Source organism: Moschus berezovskii, chromosome 9 (assembly GCF_049115385.1).
Source record: "Moschus berezovskii isolate FMDL1 chromosome 9, NW_MosBer_1.0, whole genome shotgun sequence".
Taxonomy (NCBI): Eukaryota; Metazoa; Chordata; class Mammalia; order Artiodactyla; family Moschidae; genus Moschus; species Moschus berezovskii.
Genome location: NC_142468.1, coordinates 68,686,255 through 68,710,756, shown reverse-complemented (window position 1 = coordinate 68,710,756; position 24,502 = coordinate 68,686,255). Strand labels below are relative to the sequence as shown.

The window sequence follows — 24,502 nt, the reverse complement described above, 5'->3', positions numbered from 1 at the left end:
GTCTTCCCGAAGCTTTGCCCTGGGGGCAGCAGCCGCTGGCGAGCGTGGGGGTGGTCCTCGGCCCGCAGTTTTCTCCAGAGGGTGTTGGAGAGGAGAAGGGGGACGAGGGATGTAGAGAGGTGACGGCCAGGGCGGGGGTGAGATTAGATTTCGGGGTGGGGGGTATCAGCTAGGGGATTGGGGCTCCAGGGTCGGGTCACCATGGGATACTGGCTCGTGTTCCGGAGATGAGAAAATCCAAGAAGCCGGCAAAGAAAACCACCTTCCTCCACCACCCTTGGCACCGTACCCCTCCCCCCAGGCCCTACCACTCCCCGCACCGCCTCCCCCGGCCGCCTCGTGCTGCCCCCTGCGTTGGGACGACCGACCCACGGTTCTGATTGGTTGGAGACTGGGAGGGGGAGCCGAGGGCCGGATTGGCTGGCGGGGCCAGCGCAGGGCGGGGCGGCTGATTGGCGGAGCTGGCAGAGGGGCGCGCTGCTGATTGGCTGGGGACGAGGAAGCAGGAAGGAGGGCGGCGGAGGCTCAGCTCTCGGGGAGTTTGTGGGGGAACCGCGAGCGGCGTAGCGGATCCCGGAGCCCGGCCCCCGCCGCCCGCCCGTCCGGCTGCCTGCCCCGCCCGTCCGGCCCCCGCCGTCCGCCCGCCCCGGCCAGGCGCGCCCGCCCCCCCCGACGGCCCCGCCCGGCTGCGGCCCCCGCTCCGCCCGCCCGGCCCCGGCCCCCAGGAGGAGGCGCTGACGCAGCAGCGTGGAGCCCGGGAATTGAGCGCCCCCGGGGGGTTCCAGCCGCCGGATTCCAGCCCGGCCGGGGCCTGCGGGCGCCCAGAGCCGCGCCGTCCGCGCCGCCGTCCCGGTGAGCTAGGGGCCTCGGTCGAGGAGGGGGGAAGGGGCGAGCGGGCGGGCGGGAGCGAACGAGGGAGGCAGACGAGTGAAGGGGAGAGGACCGGTCGCCCGTCAGCGCGCCCCACCGAGCGCGCCGCGCCGCCGCCCCCGCCAGCCCGGGAAGGGACGGACGGACGGACGACGCGAAGCAGGTGCGGTCGCCCGCTTGCTCGCGCCGCCTCTCTCTCCCGGGTCCGGCGCCGCGGTCCCGCCATCGGGGAGCGCGGAGCGCCTCGAGGTGACAGCCCCCGGGGGCCGCCCGCTTCGCAGGCCGGGGGCGGGGTGGGTGGCGGCCGCCGGGTGGCAGCTTGGCCGGGTGGCGGCGGCGCGGGCGTCCCGGGCCGCGGAGGGCGGGAGGACGCCGGTCGTTTCTTGGCCTCGGCAGAACCGGCTCGCCTCCGAGTGCGCGGGCGGCGAGGCCCCCGCCCCCCCGTGCCCCCTCCCCCCATCGCGGTCCCCGAGGCAAGGGGCCGCGGCCGGGGGCGGCGCCGCGGGATCTCCCGCACAGGGTGGGGGGCGCCCTCCCGCACTGGGAGCTGACCGGTTATTGCTGGCTGGGGGGCAGGGGATGGGGGCCACGCCGGGGCGGGGGGTGGTATAGTCTCGACCTGATCGGACTGGGAGGAAGGGAGGCGCCGAAGAAGGAAAGGAACCGGTTCGAGAGGCGAGTGTGGGCCGCGGGAGGCCCGGCGAGGACCGTGCGGAGCGGCGGCCGAGTCCGAGGTGGGGCGGGGGGATCGAAGTTGTCAGACCGCCTCCAAGTGACAGCGGGACCCAGTGCTCGCGGCCGGGCCTGGCCCTGCCCTGCCCGCCTCGCCGCCTCTTCTCCGGGGCCGGGGGCCGGGTCAGGTCGGGCCCGAGGGGCCCGCTTGGCGGCGAAGCGCCGGACAAAGGCGGCGCCGGAGCGGGCGCAGGTGGTGGCGTCGGGGAGGGGAGCGGGTCCGAGCCACCCACCCCGAGGGGCGGGCGACCGGGCCGGACTCTGCCCCCGGGGATTGCGGGGGCCGGGGCGACCGCCGGGAGGAGCTGCGGCACTGGCTCACGACTCCAGTCTCGGATCGACTTTCTGTTCTGGAAAGAGTGGGGTCGAGCCAGTGGGGCAGAGGTGGGGGTGTGCACGCAGTGGGCTTGCCCAGTGGCGACCCGGTTGCTGGACTTGCCCAAGAGACAGTTCGGTGAGGAGCTCTCGAGCCTGCCAGGATTGAGGTGTTTCAGCGAGAAGAGTCTGCCCAAAAGGTTAATCCCACCTGGGACATCTCCCAGTCTCTTGTTGTCACTAGTCTTAAGAGGGCAGAAGACCAGTTGGACTGGGGACTAGGAGATACCTCCCAGAAGTGCTCCAGGACAACCGTCTTCAGCACTTTTCTTTAACCAAAGAAGGTACAGAGAGAAAGGAGAAGCTGAGTTGAGGCAAGAATTTTTAATGATTAAGTTAAAAAGGTTTCCTATCCCCTGAGAGACTTTCCTCCCACCCTTTCCACCCCCGTGCCTTCTGAAAAAGAGAGAAAAGGGCCCCAGAGAGACCGTGTGTTCTGGAGGAACACCACTGTCCTTGACCAACTAGAGGACATTTGGGAACCTTGGCTTAAGCCGTGAGCCCCTCTTACCCCACCAGTGACCAAGCTAGGTGTTGTTTTTTCAGTTGTAAAAACCCACTCAGAGCTCCCATGCTCTCTCCTATGATACCATACTTAATGGAAGAGTTGGGACCACAAAAACAGACTCAGGGTGTTTAGAGTGTAGACTTCTGTTAAAAATCCGGGTCCCACCCTGGGAAGGTTTTGATGATGAGCTGCTCCCAGCTGTGGTTGAGTGTAATCCCTCTTTGGGAAAGCAGCTTGTCACCCCTGCTTAGTCTGAGCATGGAGTTAATTCATGGCCACCCTCGGTCCCTCTTCCCAGGTCCCTCTTCCCAGGAGGATCTAGACCCCAGCCTGGGTGGAGTTGAGGCTTGTGGGAAAGAAAGGGAGGTATTACCTCATGCAGGAGACTTAAAGTTTTTTCTGAGAGAATTTAATTGTATGTCTAAGATCCAGAGGATGATGAAGCATCTCAAGGTCTTTGTGTCTTCTGCCGGGCTACCTAGTGTGTGTGTGATCTTTTGGGGGCATCAGAAGGGGATGACCTGGTCTGGCCACCAGAACAGAGAGGAGAATGACCAAAACAATGGTTTCCACTTTGGCTCTCACCTGGCAGGAGACTCTTGCAAGTCACATCAAGTAGTTAAGCGTTTGCTGTGTGGAGTTTAGCTAGTGAAGAGTTTCTCTCCTTTCTATCTCCCTTTCTTTCTTCCTTTCTGTTGCCCTGCTGTTCCCATGTCAGGCCTATGTTGTCATGGCCCTCCTTTCCCTCCTGTTTGCACTGGCCCTTCTGATCCTTTTCCGTACACAGCTTCTAGATCATTCTTCATAAAGCACTCCTTCCCCTATGTCACTCCCCTACCCACAAACTTACAGTGACTCCCCGTTTCCTGCAGTCTCATCCTGGACAGTGTCCCTTAAGGCTTTCCCCTAGCCCTGATGTGCTGAGCAGGTTTATCACCCTGCATCTTTGCTCCTCTTGATTTCCCCAATTGTCCCCAGTTAAGAGTCCCTTGCCGCCTTCTTCTCCTGCCTGAACCCTACTCATTCTTCATTTCAGACCACTCCAGGCCAATGTTGCTTGCCTCTGAGATTGTGACCCTGGGTTTTATAACATGGCGTCCTCTTGAGTGCTTTTGTCTGTTGGAAGTTCTTAAGGATAAGGATAGTATGAGTGTTAAACCTGTGTGTGTGTGTGTGAGTATTCCAGGATTTGTGATACAGTGCTGTGCACGTGGTATTTATTGAATGAATAAAAGCAGTTGACTGCTTAGTTGAGTGGGAGCAGAGGGGAAACCTTCCCTTCTGTTTCCCCAGAACTCCAGATAGTATGGAGTCCTCGGTGGTTTCCGACCTTTTCTGCCTAAGGCACATACATAGGGCGTGTTTGGGTGCTTTAGCATGGGGAGCAAATGATTGCTTCTGATTTTCCAACTGGTGAAGAGTCTGTCCTGTGGATTGCTCACATGACACCATATAGACATGAACTGGAAAAGGGCTGTAATCCTGTTTTCCTCCTACCTCACCAGACCATTCTCCCCACCCGGCTTTGCTGCTCTTATGCAATTTTCCTTGTTGTCCATGCTAAATGAATCCATATGTTTTATCTCTTCTCAATCCTGGGTGTAAATAGGGGAGAAAACGTGGTTCTGAGAGCAGAAGAGAAAGATTCCTGGTCTGGCCTGTGAATGGGGCTTTGGGGACTGATGTTGGAGGAGATGTTTATAGGGGCATTGCTGACATGGGAGGCATAATCAGCCCCACACTGGACCCATCAGAAAGGACAGCTTATGATCGCAGCTCTCTCAGAACTTCCATTTTTTGTTTACTACCAACCCTGGACCATGGGGAGATGGGAGAGAGGACTGGTGACTGGTTTGAGTCTAAACAGTGAAAAAAATAAATTCTGCATCCACCCCCTTTCCCCCAAACCTCCCTTTTGTGCCCCAGTTTGATGATTAATGGACCAGCATTTCCCTTCTAAGCGGGAAAGCCACCCCTCACAGTTGCCATGGCAATGCAGACCGCTCCCCCGTCAATTAAAAAAAAAAAATCCGTACTAGTTCTCTCCTCCTTGCTTCTACAGTAGGCAGGAGACAGGCTACCTCTGAATGAATCTCCTGGCCTCGCTTCTCAGCTGCTCAGGCTGTTTTCTCTGTGCGTCCTAAAACACAGCCCTTCCTCTTTTATGAGGTTCATCTGAGTTTCTTCACTCTGAGCAAATCTTGCCCCTGTTAAATCCAGCAGCCCATGGAACACTTTCACAAAGAAGCAGAGAAATTTTCTGCCTTTTTATTCATCCACAATGCAAATTAAAAACCAGAAAGAGCCTTCTTCTATCTTTTCCTTTGGGGTTAAAAAAAACCAATTCCTCCACACCATCTCTGGTTTGTAGAGGCTTAAGTTCGGGAGCATTTTGACATCCTTAAAGGAAGTTTCAGTAAACCTGGAAGGGATTCAACCTTCAACATTAGTAGTTCACATTGGAGTTCTATGGGGATTTTCGATTTATTTATTTTCATTCCTCCCCACCTCTCTGTCCCAGCACTCAGGAGGACTTGTGTGTTTTCATTTTTATCTGTTCTTACTCCTCTTGGCCTTGCTCCGGCAACATCTGGCCTGAGCGCCCTGTCGCAAGGTGAGTCATTAAAGAGGAAAAAAAATCTTAAGGGGAAAAAGTTGAGAGGCAGCCTATGTCAAACTAAGGCTGCCAGTTGAAGCTGCCGGGTTTATGGAGCATTATACGAACAGCCCCAACATTAAAGGGCCTCCGTTTTATGAATGGGTTGTGAGGAATGTAAATAAAGCAGCATCTCTCAATGGGGAAGCATTTTACATAAGCAGTACTACCCTGGCCCAAGCATTTATGGGAATTTGCTAGCATAGTCTGGCAGGACTCACTTCCTTTATGAACTTGCCATTGTGCTGGGGACTTTGGAGGGACAAGAAGAGTGCACTTGGACACAGAGGGCAGCCCCAGCACTCTGCTCTGTGGGTCCCCAGCCTTGATGGGCCAGCTCACCCTGAGAAGATGGAGTCAAGAGCCTGTAGTGATTAGAAGCGTAGGCTCCCGGGGCCTGGGGTCCTGCGATTCTGCAGCGCTTCACTTTCAGGCTGCTTCGACCTCCACGGAACAAGGGACAGGGAGGTCCTGGGTGATGAAATCCTGCCCGGTTTTATGGGAGGCACCTAACTGGAGTAAAATAGACTGGTTTGAATTTCAACTCCTTTATGTTTCCCCTGCCCACCTCCTGGTTCTGCCACTAATGAGCAGTAAACCAGCTAATAGGGAGAAGGGAGGAAGAGCAGCAGCAGTCGGGGGTGCTGCAGGCTGCCTGCTCAGGGCCAGACAAGTGCCCTTCGCTCCACTGAGCTGGCTTTGCAGAGTGGCTGAGCACTAGCCTGGCCCTGGGGTTCCAGTGGAGGGATTGCTGTCCTGCCCTAGGCAACTTGGTCTAGAAGCTGAGGGTCTGAGGATTGTGGGTTTGGTGAGCAGGCCTCAGGGCAAAGTCATGTCCAGGACTTTGTGTCATGTCCTAGGAAGGATTTTCATCCAGATTCCATTTTTCCCAGTGAGAAACATCTGCAAAGTTGGGTGGTTATTAACCTGACTCAGCCTCCCACCAAATAGTAATAAAAATAATACTACCGTTGAGATCCTCTGCAAGCATCAGGAGTAAAAGAATGGCTTTTTCTCTTAGCCTCCCTGAGGTTTGAAACAGGAACTTAATTCTGAGGCGCCATAATAACCAAGTTACCTGGACAAAAAAAGGACAAGTAACTCGTCTAAGTTAACAGGATCAAGCCAAGCAGAAACTCAGGGTCTACATTTCTTGGTGTGTTGCTGCCTCTTGTGACCCTCAAGTCTCCTCTGGAGTGGTGCTGACCACCCTTATTTCCCTCCCATTTTCAATGACTGTTTAGGCCTTCACCCTCCTTAGATGCAGCTCTTTCAGTTTCCTGCCTGAAGAGGAGAGGGGTGGCCCACGCTTAAGCCCTTCTCCAACTGCAGCTGCGTGTCTAAAAGTATCTGGAGAAAACTCAGTTTGTTAATCACGTTTTCATCTAGTCAGATGGTTTCAGTTCAGTTCAGTTCAGTCGCTCAGTCGTGTCCTACTCTAAGGTGTATTATTATTGGCCATGCCATGTGACTTTAGTCCTCCAACCAGGATTTGAACCCCAGCCCAGCAGTGAAAGCATCACGTCTTAACTGCTGGACCGCCAGGGAATGCCCTAGAGTTGAATTATTAGTTTTTAGAGGATCTTTGTAGATATCACAGGAAAGGTATTAGGGTGCTGCTTGATGCCAGGATATTGTGATGTGTATGTCAGAATGGAAGATGCAGTCAGGTTTGGCAAGCCTGTCTCAGTATTGGGGGCGGAGCTGTTCTTTGCCTGGAGGGGTTCACACAGTTTGGACAGAGTGTAGAAAAAATTGTAAAATAGATGAAATGACTGTAAGAGATGATCATCAGGGAGAATTGGAAGGACTTGAATTTATTCAGCCCAAAGAGGTAGCCAAGAGGTCAGGTAATATGTCTTTGAATATTAAGATGGCTGATTGGAGTGTAATGACCAAATTTCAGTCTTCATTGCAGTTCGTGCTGGAGATTTCATATGATTCAAGAGATGTGGTTAGATGTGTGGGGAGACTCTAGATTCTTTTCCTAGATTTATTGTAAAATCAAGAAAACCTGTCTTTGCAGACCCTACCCCTTTCAAGGATATAAAATGGGTTTGTTTTAGAAATGCATCTAAGAACATACTAGGAACTTTGAGCAAACTCTTCTGTAGAAAGTTTGTAAAATTATGTATATGTTCCCCGGCCAGTACATGGATGCCATTTAATTGTAGTACATTTTCAATTCCTTTGTGGTGAAAAATCAGGAAAAACTAATAATGTGTTAATGCCAATAATTAAAACAGCTCAGAAAAGCAAAATTGCACATTCAGGATTGTTGGCCTGTGACTCAGCAGCCATCCTGTGTTGCGGTTCGGGGCGTGGACTTGGGGACTGACACCAGCCGCCCTGCCTCTGCCCTCAGTGGTGCGGGAGTGTGAGTGTGGGCAAGTTCTCTTACCTCTCTGTGCTTCTGTTTTCTCCTTGTTAGGATGAGATGATAACAGCCCCCAGGGGGTGGGGAGTGGCAGGGATGAGAGCGATGGTGACTGTCAGATGTGGAATGAGAGAAATCTTCTCCCGAGATAGCTGGGCAGGTTGGGAGAGAGAAGGATGGTAGTGGAGGAAGGCTGTGCTGTGTAACATGAGAGAATTCCTAAAGAAGCCCATTGAACTGTGGATTACGCTCAAGAGGCATGGTGGACTCCTGGGGATGAGGGAGAGCTTTGAGGTCAGGGTTTCTTGTCCTGGGCTTCAAGTGGTGCCATCAGTCTAGGGTAGAAATGTTATATGAAAGGGAGCAGGTGGGCAGCCAGATCTTCATTTGTTCAACAAGCTCTTAATAAGCCCTGTGGATGAGATTTACTAGTAAGGAAGGCAGACCCCGCCTGTCCCGGTAGAGCTTGCATAATGGGAGTGGCACTAAACACTTAGTTAATTAGTGAGATATTCAGGTTAGGTGCCTGTAACTCTAGTAGGGGCTGCCTGTGGTTCTGTTTGCTCTGGCGGAATGTTGGAAAGGCCTGGTCTTGGGTCTTGTTCCCCAGGAGGTCAGCACTTCGCTGGGAAGGCCGAGGGCAGAGCTCCCATGTTGGCCTGGCTGGCCAGTTTCTTCATTCAAGACACGAGATAGCACCTCTGGTCTTGGCAAGCCATCTTGGACATCTAAGTTATTGGTTCCTGGAGTGTCCTGGTGGTTGAACCAGCCACATATCCTCTGCCATTCTTGGGCAAGTGCCTGGAGCAGGCTGGTGAGCTAGCTGTTGTGCTGTTTGGAGAACAGGGCATCAGTCCTTGAGGCTTCCTCCTGGTGGGCCTTTTGCTGAGCCTTGAGGCTCAGTGGCCCTGTTTTCCGCACTTTCACTGCCAGGAACAAATAGGTCCTGCCCCAGGGAGAGATTTGCTTCTGGCCTGGGCACTGTGGAGTCTGAGGGGGGGAGGGTCTGCGGAAGACTTAGCCCGGAACTCCACTATCCCTCAGCCTGGAATAATCCTGTATGGAGCCAGTGGTGGGCAGTCTGGGGAAAGTTGCCTTTGTCTCCTGCCCTTTCCAGATGTTTGTGAAGCAAATTTTGTAGAGTGCTACCCATTTCCCACTGGGCTTGGTACACCTGGCATGAAGTAGACCCTCAGGCAGAAGCTGGAAGTCCTGGCTCGGGCGTGCCCTCTGGGAAGCGGCCTCAGAGCTGAGCTTTCTCCACCAGGCTCTGAGCACTCAGCCACAGCCCTCTCACACGCTCTTGTCCCCTGTCTTCTGACCGGCGCAAGCTCCAGTTTCTCAGTCTGTTTTGCATTTTTCTTCAGCTCTGAGCCTGATAACTTGACATGTAGGAGGCAAGAATGAGCTTGTGTTGATCGCCTGCTGTATACCATTCTTATTTAACCGGGTGCTCACAACTCTGCTGTATCGATAAGGAAACCAAGGTTCGAGAAGTTCAAGCTGTTCATTGATAAAGCCCACTTGGGATTAGTGGCAGCATAAAGCGGCTTCCAGCCCTGTGTGGGTCTCACCTCGCTGAGTTGTGGCAAGGGGCCAGCAAAATGTTGGCCGAATGAGCAAAGGTCACAAGAGGTGCCATGTGCCCGGGGGTGAGTGGCGGGCGCTCTGGCTTAGCCAGACCAACACCTGCCCTGAGAGGTCTGCCTGGTACGCACTGGAGCAGGGCACCTGAAAGAAACTAGGGGAAGGCAAGTCGCCTTTGGCAAGAACTTGTGCCTTTAAAAGAAAGCCTCTAAAGACTAGTTTTGTATTGCATGTGATTACCTTCTAATTTGTCAGGTTTGAGTTTCTTAGAGCAGAGCACTGTGGTGTGACTAAAATACAGTGCTCTCTGCCCACTGTCCCAGCTCAGGGGGCTGTGTGTACAGATTGACTTCTAGATCCAAGGGGTAGGTCTTCTCTGCCTTACTCTCAGCCCCCTCCCTGCAGGAGGGGCCTTGCCCAAGGACTAGGAACTGACTGTTTCCAGTGAGAAAGAGGAGATTCCACCTATTCCTGTGTGTGCATGCTAAGTCGCTCAGTCATATCTGACTCTCTTGCAACCCTGTGGACTGTAGCCTGCCAGGCTTCTCTGCCCATGGGATTCTCCAGGCAAGAACACTGGAATGGGTTGCCATGCTCTCCTCCAGGGAAATCTTCCCAACCCATGGATTGAACCGTAGTCTCTTACATACCTTGCATTGACAGGCGGGTTCTTTACCAGTCGGATGTGACTGAAGCAACTTAGCACACAGGAGCTTGACATCTGACTTTGTGTCCAGAACCAGAAGTTCTTGGAGCTTCTGGACACCTGTGTGTCTGGGCGCTCCTACAGGGAGGGTCAGAGTGGACAGGAGTAGCCAACGCTGGGACTGTGGGACTAGGCTGGTTGCCACACTGGACCCTGTGTCAGGTAGGGGTGGACCTTCTCTGTACCACTGCTCCCACCTCTCTGGGCTTTTGGGAGCCCCCCAGTGTGAAGTGTGAGGAGCAGGTGGTCTGATAGACCGGAGATAGGCTTGGTGCCTCCAGGGCAGGCGAACCTAGCTTTTCAGATGGCCACCAGACCCCGGGGCAGCCTATAAAACCAGCCGCATTTAGACGGGTCAGGCCAGTTCCCTTTGGTCGGCCGCGGCGCTTCCTGCCCAGGTGTTTGTAGGAGCCCAGCCTGACTGCAGAGTGAATTGAGTACCCACAGCAAGTGAGGCTGAATGGGCACCAGGGAGGCCTTCTCTCCTTGGGGGCAGAACCCTGGGGCTTGAGCTCTGAGCTGCCAGAGCCAAGACTTCTCTCTCTGGGTGCCTGTGCTGAAATCACAGTCATGGTGGCAGCAGGCGGTGCATACTCTCTGACCCCATCCCCTGGGTTTTTCGCCTCTGAAGATCTCGCCTTTCTTGTTTCTTGGAGGCCTGAAGCTGTTGTTCAGGGTCTGTGGGATATAGTTTCTGCCCCTGCCCTCTCGCTGCGTTGTAAAGTGAGCCCCTCACAGTTCACCTCACACTGGTCCCTCTCGGGAAAGCAGTGGCGTTGCTGTGTTCCCTGGGGTGGGCTCTCAGGTGTTTCCAGTGGAACAGGTGCAGGGCAGGGGTCAGATGCAGGCTGCGTTTTCAGATTTCTCACCACCCCCGCTGGCTCTGGACTCCCAGTGTGGGGATTTGAGGGCCACAGCTGGGCTGCCCTCCCTTGTCTGTGGATCTGAAAGAGGGGGATCCCCGGGATGTTGGCCTGCCCCATTCCTACTCTGCTTGGCTCCTGCATGGTGACTAGTATCATTCTCACCACCACTCTTAAGTAAGGTTCCTTCTGATGTGTCTCTTTGGGATGAGGAATCTGAAGTTCAGCAAAGTTAAGTAAGTTATTCATGATGGACAGACTTGGCATTTAAATCCAGATCTGCCTGACTTAAAGCTTTGTTTTCTCCCATTTTACCAGCTCTGGGGGATTCAAGAGATACCAGCCGCATCTTTATCTGGCTTTATCACAAGAATTTCGACAGCTTCACCTCTCTGTTTTTCCATGAAGTAACATCAACTCAGTTTAAAAGAACAGTAGCTTGCCTTTGTGCTCTTGTTGCTTTTCTTCTCTGATAGAAGCTTCAAGAAACTCAGTGTCCATGAAAAAGTATTATTCCTTTGAGAGGTGGGGATTATTCCAAAAGAGATTGCAGAGGTGGGCAGTGCTTAGCTCGGTGCCAGCTGCATGGCTTTAGGTGTAATTGTAGGGAGGTGGCTTGGGGCAGGGCCTTTCTTGACCCTCACCCAAGGGGCCACCTGGTCAGCCCTTGCCTAACTAAGACCCCCACCCCCTGCCTCCAAGTACTCCCTCCCATTAGTAATAAACCAAAAAGACCCAAAAGCCAGAATTTAAAGTGCAGTGGTAAGAGAAGTTTCAGGAAGAGCATCAGGAGGGCATGGGTCCTGAACCCTTAAGGGTGAGGTGGGGGTGTGGTCTAGAGCCAGGTAATTTAGGGAGACCCACTGGCAGGGCTGAGGGCCACTTTCCACCCCAGTGCAGCCTCTGCTTGCAGGAGAGAACCGGACTTGATCTGCTCATTCAGCCCCACCTTCTCCTTTCCCCTCTGGTTGGCCGTGACGCATCTCCTCCAGGCCCTTAACCTGTTCTCACACACAGTACCTTGGGGTGTGCTCCACCTGGCCTAGTGGGTTGTGGAGGCTGGGTATAAGGTGCTGCTACAGTTTGAGGGCAAACTCCCCTTTTTCTATTTCTGTGGAGATGACTTCACCCAGCCAGGCAGACTTGTGATTTTGGATTCAACTTGTGATTGGGTCTTTGGCTTTGAGGACCACCAGCCAACCACTGTGCTTCATGGCAGCTGTCAGACTGGTTTTCTTCAGTGAGAGCTTGCTTGACATGGTCTCGGCAAGCTGTAATATGCTTTGGGGAGTCTCTCCTAGGAACCTTCTCCCAAGGGGGCCCAGACTACCTGTCCCTGGGAGGACAGGGCTTCCCAAAGAAGAGGAAGGTAGTCTGAGAACCTAGGCACCCGGTGGTGTGTTGGCAGTGGTAGGAAGTTCCTGGTTGAGCTAGTCTGTAAATGGGAGAGACAGACGGCAGGGGGCTTGACAGGGCTGGAAGGGAAACCAAGCTTTCCTGGTTCAATGGGATCTTCCCCCATTGAGCTGGGCCACCCCCTCCGGCAGGTTAGAGGGGCCCTGGCAGGCTGGGTGCCCCCTCCACCCAGCCCCACCCCAGGGAAAAGCTGCTGCCAAAGTTCTCACATGTCCACCTGGCTTCAAAGCATGACTCACTCTCTTCAGCCTGGAGTGAGTGCGGTAGGCAGCAGAGACCCCAGCCTCTCCTGGGGGGTTGTGGGGGAGTGCCATGGCTGCCTTAGGCACCACAGGAGAGCTGGGAGTTGTTCCACGGGTGAGAGATTTGGCAGATTCAGGGGAGGCTCGCAGGAGGCTTTTATGCTTGATTTAGAAATGTGACTTGCACCCTGTGATTTAGAGGCTTCCCTGGAGCGTTAGCCTCAGGGACAGTGAGTGTCCCTGAGGGATTGGAGGGCTGAGAGGGAGATGGAAGAGTGAGATCCTCTGCAGGAAACAAGTTCTCAGGTTCTCCAGACAGCTCCGGAAAGTGGAAGGCTCCCCTCCTAATCTTTCATGTTGAGAGGGAACGACTGAGTGGGACCAAGTATCCCAGAATCCCTGGGCCGTCCATGCATGTGGCTGGTCTACCAGCCAACCTAGGGGTGGAGAACAGACCAAGTCCTTCCTCAGTCTGCTAAGAATTCTTCATTGACCAGACTTGAAAACACCTCCCTCTGTTCGCTTTCCCTTTCCCATCTAACCCTCCTTATTCTGCACTTGGTGTCCATGTCCTTAAAGGCCAGGTGACCTCAGCCTTGGCCACCAGCCATTCCCAGGCTGATTGCTCTGGTAACTTGGGGCCTGTTGAGGGGCTTTGGCCCCTGCTCAGCTGTATGGTCTGTTCACTGTTCTCCAGGCCTTTTGGGAGTGGAGGAGGCCTGGGTGCGGACTTCCCCAGGAAATACAGATGTCCTTCTCCTTGTTCTTGCTCCTTCACCTCCGGCACAGGGGTGCCCTGCCAGTGAGGGAAGGACCTGGGGTTGTAAGCACCTCGGATGCTTTTGAAGGTGAAATGAGGCATTGCTAATAAGCGTGCTGAGCAATCAGGGATGGGTGGTCCCCCTGATGAGAAGCAAGAAAGAGTCTTAGGGAGCCTAGCAGATGCCTGGAATTTTTCAGGAGCACTGCAGTCTGTGCTTCAGGAATGAATGGATTTGCCTTCTGTGGCTGTGTCCTGCCTGGGGCCTGGTCTCTGGGTATGCAGGTCCCCGCACGTGGCCAAAGCAATGCCTGGCATGCTGCCTCCCTTTTCCAGTTTTCCAAGTTCTTTCTCAGGGGTGAGGGAAACCCACGCTGCCCTCAGCCAGGTTTTCGAAGCACTGTTTCTCAGCTAGTCTGGCTTATCTCTGGAGAGAAGAGACCCAGTGATCCCAGACACTGGCCCAAGGCCACAGGAGCTACTGGAAGGTCTCTGGATTCCCTGGGAGCCCTCAGGCTTGGGACTTCAGGGTTAAATCCTGGCCATGCAGGGGCTGCTCTTCTGGTGGAGTGAGAGTGAATAACAATAGCAGTAGGGAAATTAAGCTGAAAAGCTGGAGGGGGGTCGCAGAATGCTGGCGAGGGCAGAGCCCAGTCTGACACCTTACTTGGCATCACCTTGCTTTGTTGGAGTATAGGTAGTGAACGAACAGACCACCCCCCGGGGAAAGGCTGGGGAGGCAGCCCCCCACCCCGCCCCTCAGTTCTTCATTGCCTATGTCATGCCAGCTTCCTGCACACAGCCTACTTTGGCCTTTTTCACTTAGGAGGAGACTCAGGGGGCCCCAGGTATGTTGGAGGTAGGGATGTCTGCCATGCACATTTAGGGGGTGATGCCTGGTCATGGGCATTGTTCTGGGGCTCTCGGTTTCCTGTGATACTCTCCTCCCTCCTGCCCCTTTCTGGCATCTTGCCTACCTGGAGGGAGTCCTGATAAAAGGGCTGGACTAACATGGCTGAGTGGCTTTGTGCCCTGAATCAGTTCTTCCCTTTGGAGCTTTCTTTCCCAGCTCTTGGTGGCTGGCGGGCTTCTAAGGCTGCACCACAGGTCTAGAGCGTGGTCCTTGGGCCTCCTACCTGGGAACGCTGGCCCCAGCCTTCCTGCCATCCCTCCCCCAGGAACTGGGCTGTTTGGAATCTGAACTAAGGTGGGGCTGGCTCCAGGGGCTGGGTGATACCTCCCCTCACAGGCTCCTCACAGCCAGGCCTTCACCCTTCAGGGGGCTTTGCAGGTTATGGCCGTCCACTGTACTTGCCAGGCAGGTGTCCTCATAGACTAGACTTGGCCTTTTCCACAGCCCAGCAGGCAGGTTCCTCATCTCAGCTTCTCACTGTCCATCTCCTTATCCTCCTTGGCCAGTCTCAGAGGCCCCAAGAAGGGGGAGGGGTTGATCATGTCTTTGAGGGACTAGATTGACTCCCACCACCCAAGCCCCTATCCTGCCTCAGTGTCCTCAGAGTCTCTTCCTGTCCTGTGATGAATATCCAGTGGGAGAAAAACAGGTGGAAACAGCTGCAAATTTTGTCCCCAGCCTTTTGTGTCTTCTGACTCTGGATTTGCATCGCGCCGTAGGCTCCCCAGGTGCTTGGTTCAGGGGAGAGTGAGGTAGCCAGTACATGCACAGCTGCTGGTAGCCTGACCCCACTAGACTTTTGCACTCTGGAAGAGGAGTCCTAAGAAAATCCAGGCTGGAAATACAGTGAGGGTAGGCCAGAGTTATTGCAGCGGGTACTCGAAGGGCTTCAGTGGGGGAGAGAGCAGACCAGGACAGGCTTCTCTCATTGCCTGCTTCTGTCCTGCAGGTTGGAGATACTCCATGACACACACTCGGAGGAAGTCTCTTCCCATGCTGAGTTCAGGCCCCACAGGCCGCCAGGAGCCCCTGCAAATGGAAGGCAGCAATGTGGAGGAGCGGGCAGAGGGCGTGGACCCAGCTCCTCCTGAGAGCCCAGAGCATCTTACAGGGCGCCGCAAGAACTACCCACTGCGGAAGCGCCCGTTAGTTCCCGAGAAGCCCAAGACCTGCAAAGTGCTGCTGACCCGCCTGGAGAATGTGGCCGGTCCACGGAGCGCAGATGAGGCTGATGAGCTGCCCCCCGACCTGCCCAAGCCCCCTAGCCCAACCCCATCCAGTGAGGACACTGGCCTCTCACAGCCCCGCAAGCGGCGCCTGGCCTCCCTCAATGCCGAGGCCCTCAATAACCTGCTACTGGAGCGGGAGGAGACCGGCAGCCTGGTGGGCACCCGCCGCAGCCGAGGAGGAGACAGCCACCGCAGCCGGGACCGGGACCGGGCCGCTGGAGGCTGGGCCTCCTCTAAGAAGCGGCCCCGGCTTGGGAACCTCGGAGAAGGAAGTCGGGACCTGTCTCCAGAGCCAGCACCGGATGAAGGGGCCCGCAGAGATGGTGATCCGACTCCCAAGAGACTGGCCAGCCTGAATGCAGCTGCCTTCCTGAAGCTGAGCCAGGAGCGGGAGCTCCCCCTGCGGCCGCCTCGTGCCCACCCTGAAGCAGATGGGCACTCTGCGGAGCCACCAGCATCCAAGGGCCTGAGGCCTAAGTGGGCCAAGGTCAATGGCAAGAACTATCCCAAGGCCCGACAGGGGGCTGGCTCTGGGGAGGTTGCAGGCCCACCCAGCTGGCAACGGTGCCCCGAGGAGCCTTGGCCATCTGCCCCTCCTCGTGGGCCAGCCAGCCAGCCACCTTACCAGCCCCTGAGCAAGGCTCTGGAGAGCCCCTTGGGGCTGCGCCCACACCTGCCCCTGCTGATGGGGGGCCAGGCAGCCCTGAAGCCGGAGCCTGGGCGCCCAGGCGAGGAGTCACCTGCCCCCAAGCAGGAACTGCACCAGCCGTCGTTCCCCACACCGCAACTCTCCCCGCTCCCGATGCCTGGCAACCCTGCTGACTACAATGGCCTGTATGGTCGACCTGAGCTCACCGCATTGGGCAACTTATATCTGTACTGCAGCCAAGACGGGCTGCAGTGTGGGGGCTACTCTTCCTGCCCCATGCTCCCCGAGGGCAAGCTGTCCCCAGTGGCTGCACCTAACGAGGGGCTTCTCTTGGCTCCAAGCTCAGTGCCTGCAGGCGCCCCTTTCCAGCACCCTCCATGGGGTTCTCGCTATTGCTCCGACGAGGATACTGGAGCGAATGGCTACAGCATCTGTGAAATGTTGTCCACGTCTCTTACCCACATCGGCACTACCTGTGGCGGCTGCCCCTACAAAATGCCTTTTGCAGCAGGTATGCCTTCCTAGAGGTGGGGTATGCCAGGGCATCTCTGAGATGCGGTGTCCCAGGAGAGTGGGCTGTGGACTGGGGTGGGGTGCCTTGGCATCTAGAACTGCATGGGAAGGCAAGTGGTTTTAAGAAGGGCGGATTCCCCTGATTTTGTGCAACCAGCCTAGGAAATTCCCAGGAAAGAGGTCCATGTTTAGTTCTCAGCAGCCCTGCTGTGTCCCCACTGTCTGTAGAGGTTTCTTGGCTCAGCAGTTGGCAGCATTGTAATAGTAGAAAGGGCAAGGACAGTCTCTCCTGCCACCCTACTGGGGTACCCATTCTTAGACTTTGAGTAGCAAGTTAGATGTTGAAATTAGCACTTTTGCCAGGTTATTCCCATGTCCCTTTTGCCTTCCTTGAGGAAAACTAGAATTCCTTACTTCCCAGGAACCCAGACCATCTGCTTGCCAACCAAGTGCAGTATCCATGGGAGGGATGGTGGATACCAGGCCTGGTAGGTGGTGCCAGCTGTCTTAGGATAGTTTCATCCTGGCCGTACAGGCCTTGAAGAAAAGTAATGCTCAGACTTAGCATCGCCTTGCTAGGTGTGGACCAGGTGGGCAAACCCAAAGAACAGACAGGCTGCTGTTAGGGCCTGTGACTTTGGTGTGTACCTTCTCGGCAAGATCAGACACCTGAGAGTCTCATACTGTAGCTGATGAGACAGCCCTAAGTGATCTCTCTGCCCCCAAACTGGCAGGAGTGTCTTCACATGCCTCTCCAGGCTCCCTTCCCGGCGGTAATGACATGACCAGAGCCATGCTGGCCAGCACGTCTGCTGTGCTGCTAGTGAAGTTAGGGGCCATGCCCTCTCAGGGCTTTCTGCCTTCTCCTCCACAGCCCTTCTTGAAGGGGTCTATAAAACAACTTAATAGACCGCTTGACTCTGGCCAGACTGGTTGTTTCAGGTTTTGGTGTGAGTAGGAGCTCTGGAGAAATGAGAACAGGCTTCTTCTTAGGCTTTTATTTCTCTTCTGTACCACTCCCTAAGTTTAGTCACCTAACCCATAGCCCTTTTCCCTGGGACACCAGTAAGCACCATATGCCAGGTGCTTGTTCTTGGTGCTTTATATGTGGGAGGCCATATGGCATGTTAATTGAGCACAGACTCTGTGGCCAGACTGAAATGTTCTCCCCGACCGCGTGATCGATCGTGTGACAAACCAGTCACCGCTCTGTGTCTCAGTTTCCTTAATTGTAAACTGAGAGTAGTGGTACCCACTTCATGGCCTTGTTGTAAGGATGAAATGAGTTGATAGAAAAATTCTGAGGACATACTACATGATACTCAACTGCTGCTTCTGTGGCAAGGCACTGAGAGGTCAAGAGGCTTGCCTGAGGTCACACAGCTGGCGAGTGGCAGATCAGGGACTCATCCTCATCTGCCTTCAGATCCCCTGCTCCCAGCACTGTGGAGGCCTTTAGAACAGGAATATTAAGTCAGAGCTAGAGGTGCTGTTCCCATTCTACTTCTTTCAGGCTAGAAGAGGAGATGGAGATGTCTATTGGCCAGTCTCCCAAGGTCAAGGAAAACCCTTGGCAGTCTCTGATCATCTACCTTAAGGGCCTCTGACCCCACCTGCCACTGCATTGGCCTTTGGGTTCACACTTAGAATTAAGATGGAAGCATGCTTCCCTGATAGCTCAGTTGGTAAAGAATACGCCCGCAATGCGGGAGACCTGGGTTCAGTCCCTGGGTTGGGAAGATACCCTGGAGAAGGGAAAGGCTATCCACTCCAGTATCCTGGCCTGGAGAATTCCACGGACTGTATAGTCCATGGGGTCGCAGAGTCGGACACAACTGAGCAACTTTCAGGCTCTGAAAGCAGAGGTGCTGGGGATTCACTGCTTGTCCTTACCTGCCTTGATTCCCTCTCTCATTTTCCCAGAAGGCTGCAGATCCCTGGGCCAGCTGGAATTTCCTCTCCCGGCAGCCGGCCACCCTGCCTCGCCTGCCCACCCCCTCCTGGGGTGCCCTGTGCCCAGCGTGCCACCTGCAGCAGAGCCCGTCCCCCATCTTCAGACACCCACCTCGGAGCCCCAGACAGTAGCCCGCGCGTGCCCTCAGAGCGCCAAGCCTCCTAGTGGCTCCAAGTCAGGTCTGCGCACGGGCTCCAGCTGTAGGCACACTGCGCGGAGCAAGGCCGCCCGCAGGCCCAGCCACCCCAAGCAGCCTCGTGTCCAGCGCCCACGCCCCCGCCGCCGCCGCCGCCGCCGCACTAATGGCTGGGTGCCCGTCGGGGCTGCCTGTGAGAAGGCCGTCTATGTCTTGGTGAGCGCCAGCTCCCAGCCGATGGGGAGAAGGGAGGGTGGTGGCAGGGACACAGGACCTGCAGCGAGGTGGATCCCAGGCACCCCTGTCCCTGGCCACTCTGAAAAGTGACAAGGGGTTCCAGCTCAGTTTTACCTTGGGGACGTGATCATGCTGGCCCAGCCTGCTCCCCCAACCCCTCCCGATCCGGTGCCCTGTGCCTCGGGGAGTCAGGGCATACACAGTCAGTCACAGCTGTGGCTGCCGTCTCCATCACTGACTCTCAGAGAGTCCTCCTGATGAGTCTTCACCTTTCGTCCTGGATTGTAAAGTGGAGGACTTTCCTGGAGACTTTTTGGATAAGTATGTACAGGGGAAATGGGGATAGGCATAGGAAATTAGTGACACAGGAATGTCTGGGATGATGAGAAGAATGTCGGCTAAAATGTATTGAGCACTTCTGGGGCCAGAACTGAGTGAAGTTTTTGCATGCATTATCCGCTTTCATCCCCACTGCCACTGCCTTGTGAGGTACACTGCACCCTGTGGTCCTATAACTACCCTCATTTCACAGATGAGAAGACAGGCTTAGCAGTAGATTAAGTAATTTGCCTAAGGCTTCGCCACTTACCATGGTGGTTTAAGAGTCAAACTCAGACTGTCCATTAGGAAGCTTGAGGACCTCCCGGTGCTGGGGGCTTGGAGCACGAAAGCCGGGTGTCAGGGGTGAGGTATTCAGACACAGCGCCAGAAGTTTCAAGTCACTCTCTTACCTCTGCTTCATTTATCGTCCTTTCTCTCACTCTGCCCCTGAAAGCCAGGCTCAGGGAGGAGGGGCAGAGCACTTACCGCTTTTGTAGTCTACAGTCCTCAGTGGTTTGACTGCTCTAAAGAGATCACAGAGGGAAACAACATCACTCCCTCCCCATGCTAAGTGTGGCCCCACAAGCCTTGTTTGTGTCACTGGTTTGTTGCTCAGGATGAACCGGAACCAGCCATTCGAAAGAGCTACCAGGCAGTGGAGCGGCATGGAGAGACGATCCGAGTCCGGGACACTGTCCTGCTCAAGTCAGGCCCTCGAAAGACATCCACACCTTATGTGGCCAAGATCTCTGCCCTCTGGGAGAACCCCGAATCAGGTACCCCCTGCCTGGAGTTCAGCCGGGCACTAGTGTCCCGTGTTCTTAGCGGAGTCTGCGTCCCTATAAGCCAGCGTCTGTCTGTTGCTCGGGGCTGCAGACAGCCTTGGGCTTGGCTTGGATCAGCTCATTAACATTTCTGGACATCAGGGACTGGGCACCCGTCATCCTGCCTTACCTGTCAGTGCGTTTTTCTCCTTCTTCCTCCACGCCTAACAGCGTTCTCGGCCACTGAGTTACCAGACTTGGCCCAAGGCAGGGGATAGGTGTAGCCGGAGCTCACAGGATTGGCCCAGGCTTTGAAGTTGGATGAGCCTCCAGGGCAGGTGGCCAGCCCGCCTGCCCATCTCAGTCATTCTGGAGTTGCCAGCTCAAGCCCTCATTGCTTCTGTTTCCCTCAGGAGAGCTGATGATGAGCCTCTTGTGGTATTACAGACCAGAGCACTTACAGGGTGGCCGTAGTCCCAGCATGCACGAGGTGAGCTGCCTGGTGGCGGGGGGACAGGGGCATGGAGACCATGGTATGGGGCAGCAGCCTGGCGGGTCTGGTCCCTGGACTTGTCACCTTGGACACCAGAGAACCCGGGGAAGGGCCTGAGTTGTAGCCTCTTTTCCTAACACTGCCCAGTTCATGTTTCAATGGGTCTTTTGTCCTGAAAGGCGGGGCAGAAAGGGGGCCCCTAAGGCAGGGGGTGCCAGAATGGGAACAAGTATATACATCCTCCTGGTGACAGGAAAGGGGATGCATACTTTTAGTGTCTGCAGTGTGAGAGGGAGGGGAGGAAAGACTCTCCTGACACACCTGGGTATTTCCCAAGCCCTGTGCTTGGAGAGGTGATGCCATCTGGATGTGGTTGCTCCACCTCCAGACTGGCCTCCCTTTTGCTCTTTTTCCCCTTGTTGGGACCTTTTTCCTCTAACGAGGAGGATGTGCACCAGTTCTTCTCTTCTCCCCTGGGCTGGGGTGGGGGTCAGGAGGCTGATGTTAGTCAGGGGCTGGAGCAGGTACCTGGCTACTCCTGAGGATAGGACCTAGGAGGAATGCCCTGGGCTGTTTGATGAGAACAGTTAGGCTGAAATTCCAGGGAAGCTCCTTGGCTTCCTGGGCGCTAGCTGGAGTTAATCTATTTCGGGTCAGGAGTCCCAGCAGAGTTCATGTCCATCTTGCTCTTGGAGTTAGGTGATTCCCACCCTGGTAGCCAACCTCCTTCTGTCTCCCCTTGAGCCTTTGCAGAATGAAGTCTTTGCATCGCGACATCAAGACCAGAACAGCGTGGCCTGCATCGAAGAGAAGTGCTATGTGCTGACCTTTGCCGAGTACTGCAGGTGGGTGGCGCCCTGTACCTCTGGCTTGCCTCTCCCCTCAGACTCCCCAGACTATTCATGGGTTGCCTGTGATCCCCAAGGGGATTTGACTCATTGGACCTGACCTCCTAGAACTTTTTTCCAGTCTGCTTCCATCATCTGATTTTTATAGGAAAAAAAATAAAGTTGTTGCCCTTTTGAGGCAGAGTGAATTGGGACAGAGTTTCAGGGGTGGGGATGGTTACAGTACTGCTGTCAGAAGGAAATCAAGGAGAATTGGTAGGTGTTTGGTAGGGAGGTTCGGTAGGTGTGGGTCCCCAGTGACCAAGAAGATGAAGTGGTGGTTGGCAAAGAGGGCATAAGCCCCAAGACAGGAGTGGAGGCAGCACCTGCCCTTGTAGAGGTGGGAGGGGATGTCCAGCTCTCTGGGCAGGGTGGAGAAGGAACTGGTGGTCTTCCTGCTAAGACAGCTGTGAATGGTGTGTCACTGCAGATTCTGTGCCATGGCCAAGCGCCGGGGCGAGGGGCTCCCTAGCCGAAAGACAGCACTGGTGCCCCCATCTGCGGACTACTCCACCCCGCCACACCGCACAGTGCCGGAGGACACGGACCCTGAGCTGGTGTTTCTTTGCCGCCATGTTTATGACTTCCGTCATGGCCGCATCCTCAAGAACCCCCAGTAGCCTCCTCACATCCATGCTGGGGCTGCCCACGGGCAAATGGGGCTCAGGGCAGGGGGCACTGCTTGAAGCACAGCACTTGGTTAAGGGGCCACAGGAGTTCGAGGTGGCTGGCCTGTGGTTCTCTTGTGGGGGAGGGCAGGGGCCCCTGTGGGATTGGGCCCCATGGGAGGGAAGGGGGAGGCCAGGGTATAAGAAAAGCATCAGAACCCTCAGCTTGGCCCAGGGTGCCTCTCTGGGGTCCATGGGCAGAGGCTCCTAAAGAAGCAGTCTTCCCTGAGGCTGGGCCAAGCCTGAGGGGCATGGGCCCTGGAGGGACTGAGGGAAGGTCCTTCAGGAACCATGCCGTTCTTTATCCTCCCCTGGGCCCTTCAAGGGGGCATGGGAGCCAGCTTTACCTCACCCACTGTGACCCGCTGCCTCCCCATTAGCCTGGGACCAGGCTCTCCCAGATTCTAGCACAGCTCCGAGCCCATTCCTTTGAGGCCTGGAGAGCCAGTGTCTGGCTCCCAGAACGTTGACTTTCTCTTCCTGGACTTGGGGCCTTTCTCTGGCATTCCTCCTTTGCCCTTGCAGTAGCCCTTGGTGCTGGGACAAGTTACCAGCACTCACAGTCATGGGTGTGGCCCCCTCGTGGGAGTCAGCTTCCTGTCCACCTCCTGGTGAAGGCCACCCAGCAGGTCTGGCTTCCCAGAAGTTAACTGATTAACATGGGCTTTGTCATGTCTGGGAGAGCAGAAGGGAGCTGGGAGGGGGTGGGGGCAGGGGGCAAGGAAAATTGCTACCTGATTTATTGAAGACTTCTCCTCTTGCCTTACACTTGGAGGTTCTAGGAAACCTCTTGCAGAACTTCACACATGACTCTTCAAGCCACACCCACCTGAAATCAAACCAAAGGAGTGCTGTGGCTCCCTTTGCAGCCCCCCCCCCAAACCCCTTTCCCTAGTCTTTTGTAGATTGCACTAATTTACATCCCAGCAAGAATCAACACTGTATCAGTCCACAGACCTGCTGAGCTGCAGCCACTCACTCTAGGAGCTAAGGACCTGCATTTTTAGTTTGTTCCTGTTGCCAAGGGGCCCTGTTCTCACCTCATGCTGCTCCCCAGAGTAGATTAGGAGGCTCAGCCCCCTGCTGTCCTTGCCAGGACTAGGCCCTGGCCCTGGGGCACTCTGTGAGGGCTGGAGCAGCCTGGTTCTTTCCTATTTGTACCAAAGAGGAGCCTGACGGGGAGAGGGAGTGTGGCTTGGGCCTGGCGCTGGGCTCGTGCTCAGCAGTTCTGCAGGGTACCACCTTGGGGACAGGAGCCAAGGAGGGCAGCACTGGGTCCCCCTCCCCTAGAGAGGGGCAGACACGGACCCCACAGGCTGGGGAGGTGGCACTGGGTGAGGACAGTTGGTCAGGAGCTGGAGAGGGAGGTGGAAGCAAACCCTGAGGGCACACCCAGAAATCCCCCAGCCCTGCCCTGTCCCTGAGCAGACGGCTCCTCCTGATTAGTCACTGGGCTCAGGTGAGGCCTGGACCATTCAGAGGTGAATTTACACATGGGAAGCCCAATCTCAAACCCCAAGGGAAGAAACCTGGGTCCCTTACTGAATAAGCTGTTTGGAGGAAGACATCAGTCAAGAAGGGTGGGGCAGTAGGAGAGGGTGGCAGAATGGGGGCTGCTAAGGAGCCCAGCCTCACCCAGCAGGAGGAGGTCAGGCCTCCTCCAGGGAGGTGGGGTCCACTGCCCAGAACTTAAATGCTTTTGAAATCTCTTAGATGTGGAAATATTTTTTCGAACCTGAAAATGCAGCTGGTAGAATTTCAGTGGAAGCATAATTCATGTAAAATATATTTTAGTTGATATTTTGTAAAATGCACTTTTTGTGTGTGTCGACCCTGGTTTCTCAGATCTGTATTTCAGTGTTTACAAGGGAGGGAGGACCTTTCCTCACCTCCCTTTTGACAGAGATTAGAAGTACTTCTTTAAGAAAAAAATAAATTTGAGAAATTGTATTGATTTAGAAAAGGACCATTTTCTGCGTGTCCTGTCATCTTTTTGTGTGTGGGCTCACACAGAGGGGTGGGCTCCTCTTTATTTGGGGGGGGCTCCTTCTTAACCATTGCAGGGCGGGGACTCACTGAGGCCAATAAGCCAAGAGCACCAGAAAGGGGGTGGGCATGGAAAGCAGCAGGAGGGGAGGACACAGAGGGGATGGCAGCTTGGAGCTGACTTCTTCGCATTGTGGTAGCTGGAGCCACCTACCTGGGCTGAGGGAAATCCTTGGGTCACCAGTTCTCACCTGGCTGGTGACCTGGGAACTCGCCTCCAAGTGGTTGCATGGTGAAGATAGTACCTCATCCCCTTCGGTCATGCCCCTGGAGAACTGGTCAGCAGAAACTTTGAGGGCCTTGGCATCTTGCAGCTGTCACGGTCACATCATGAGGCAACGGCTCAAACCTGGACCATTGGTTCAGTCAATCCAGCCCTCGCCCCAAAGCCTGTGTTGACTGTGTCCAAGGTGGGACAACTTCTAAGGCTGGCAGGGGGTTCCTTGGAGGCAGTTAATGCTGCTCAGCTGTCTCCTGCATTTTGTAAGCACGTTTGGGTAGGTGCATTTCCGTAGAGGCTATTGGTGACACAAACACCACCGTGGACACACTGTAGCACTGACTTCAGTGTGCGGCCCACAAGAGTCCTGTGAGATGGGC

At 55.3% G+C, this 24,502-nt stretch overlaps 1 protein-coding gene across 3 annotated transcripts; it reads left to right on the top strand.

Annotated features, from left to right (window-relative positions):
• Positions 1–537: 537 nt before the first annotated feature.
• On the top strand, positions 538–23,822 carry BAHD1 (bromo adjacent homology domain containing 1). Of its 3 annotated transcripts, none has more exons than XM_055436385.2 (7): positions 538–852; positions 14,955–16,394; positions 18,323–18,702; positions 19,661–19,820; positions 20,222–20,298; positions 21,046–21,146; positions 21,619–23,822. In XM_055436385.2, the coding sequence occupies exons 2-7, from the start codon at positions 14,969–14,971 to the stop codon at positions 21,806–21,808; spliced, it is 2,334 nt and encodes a 777-aa protein (XP_055292360.2). In that variant the 5' UTR covers positions 538–852; positions 14,955–14,968; the 3' UTR covers positions 21,809–23,822. The 3 variants fall into 3 exon arrangements, with proteins under 3 accessions (XP_055292360.2, XP_055292361.2, XP_055292359.2); XM_055436386.2 differs by having other exon boundaries at positions 18,320–18,702; positions 21,055–21,146; XM_055436384.2 differs by having other exon boundaries at positions 18,320–18,702.
• The last annotated feature ends 680 nt before the right edge of the window (positions 23,823–24,502 follow it).

Coding starts and splice junctions, on each gene's coding strand:
- BAHD1 (XM_055436384.2), top strand. CDS start 14,969: ATGACACACACTCGGAGGAAGTCTCTTCCCATGCTGAGTTCAGGCCCC. Junction 16,395..18,319: donor CAAAATGCCTTTTGCAGCAG/GTATGCCTTCCT, acceptor TCATTTTCCCAG/AAGGCTGCAGATCCCTGGGC. Junction 18,703..19,660: donor AGAAGGCCGTCTATGTCTTG/GTGAGCGCCAGC, acceptor TTTGTTGCTCAG/GATGAACCGGAACCAGCCAT.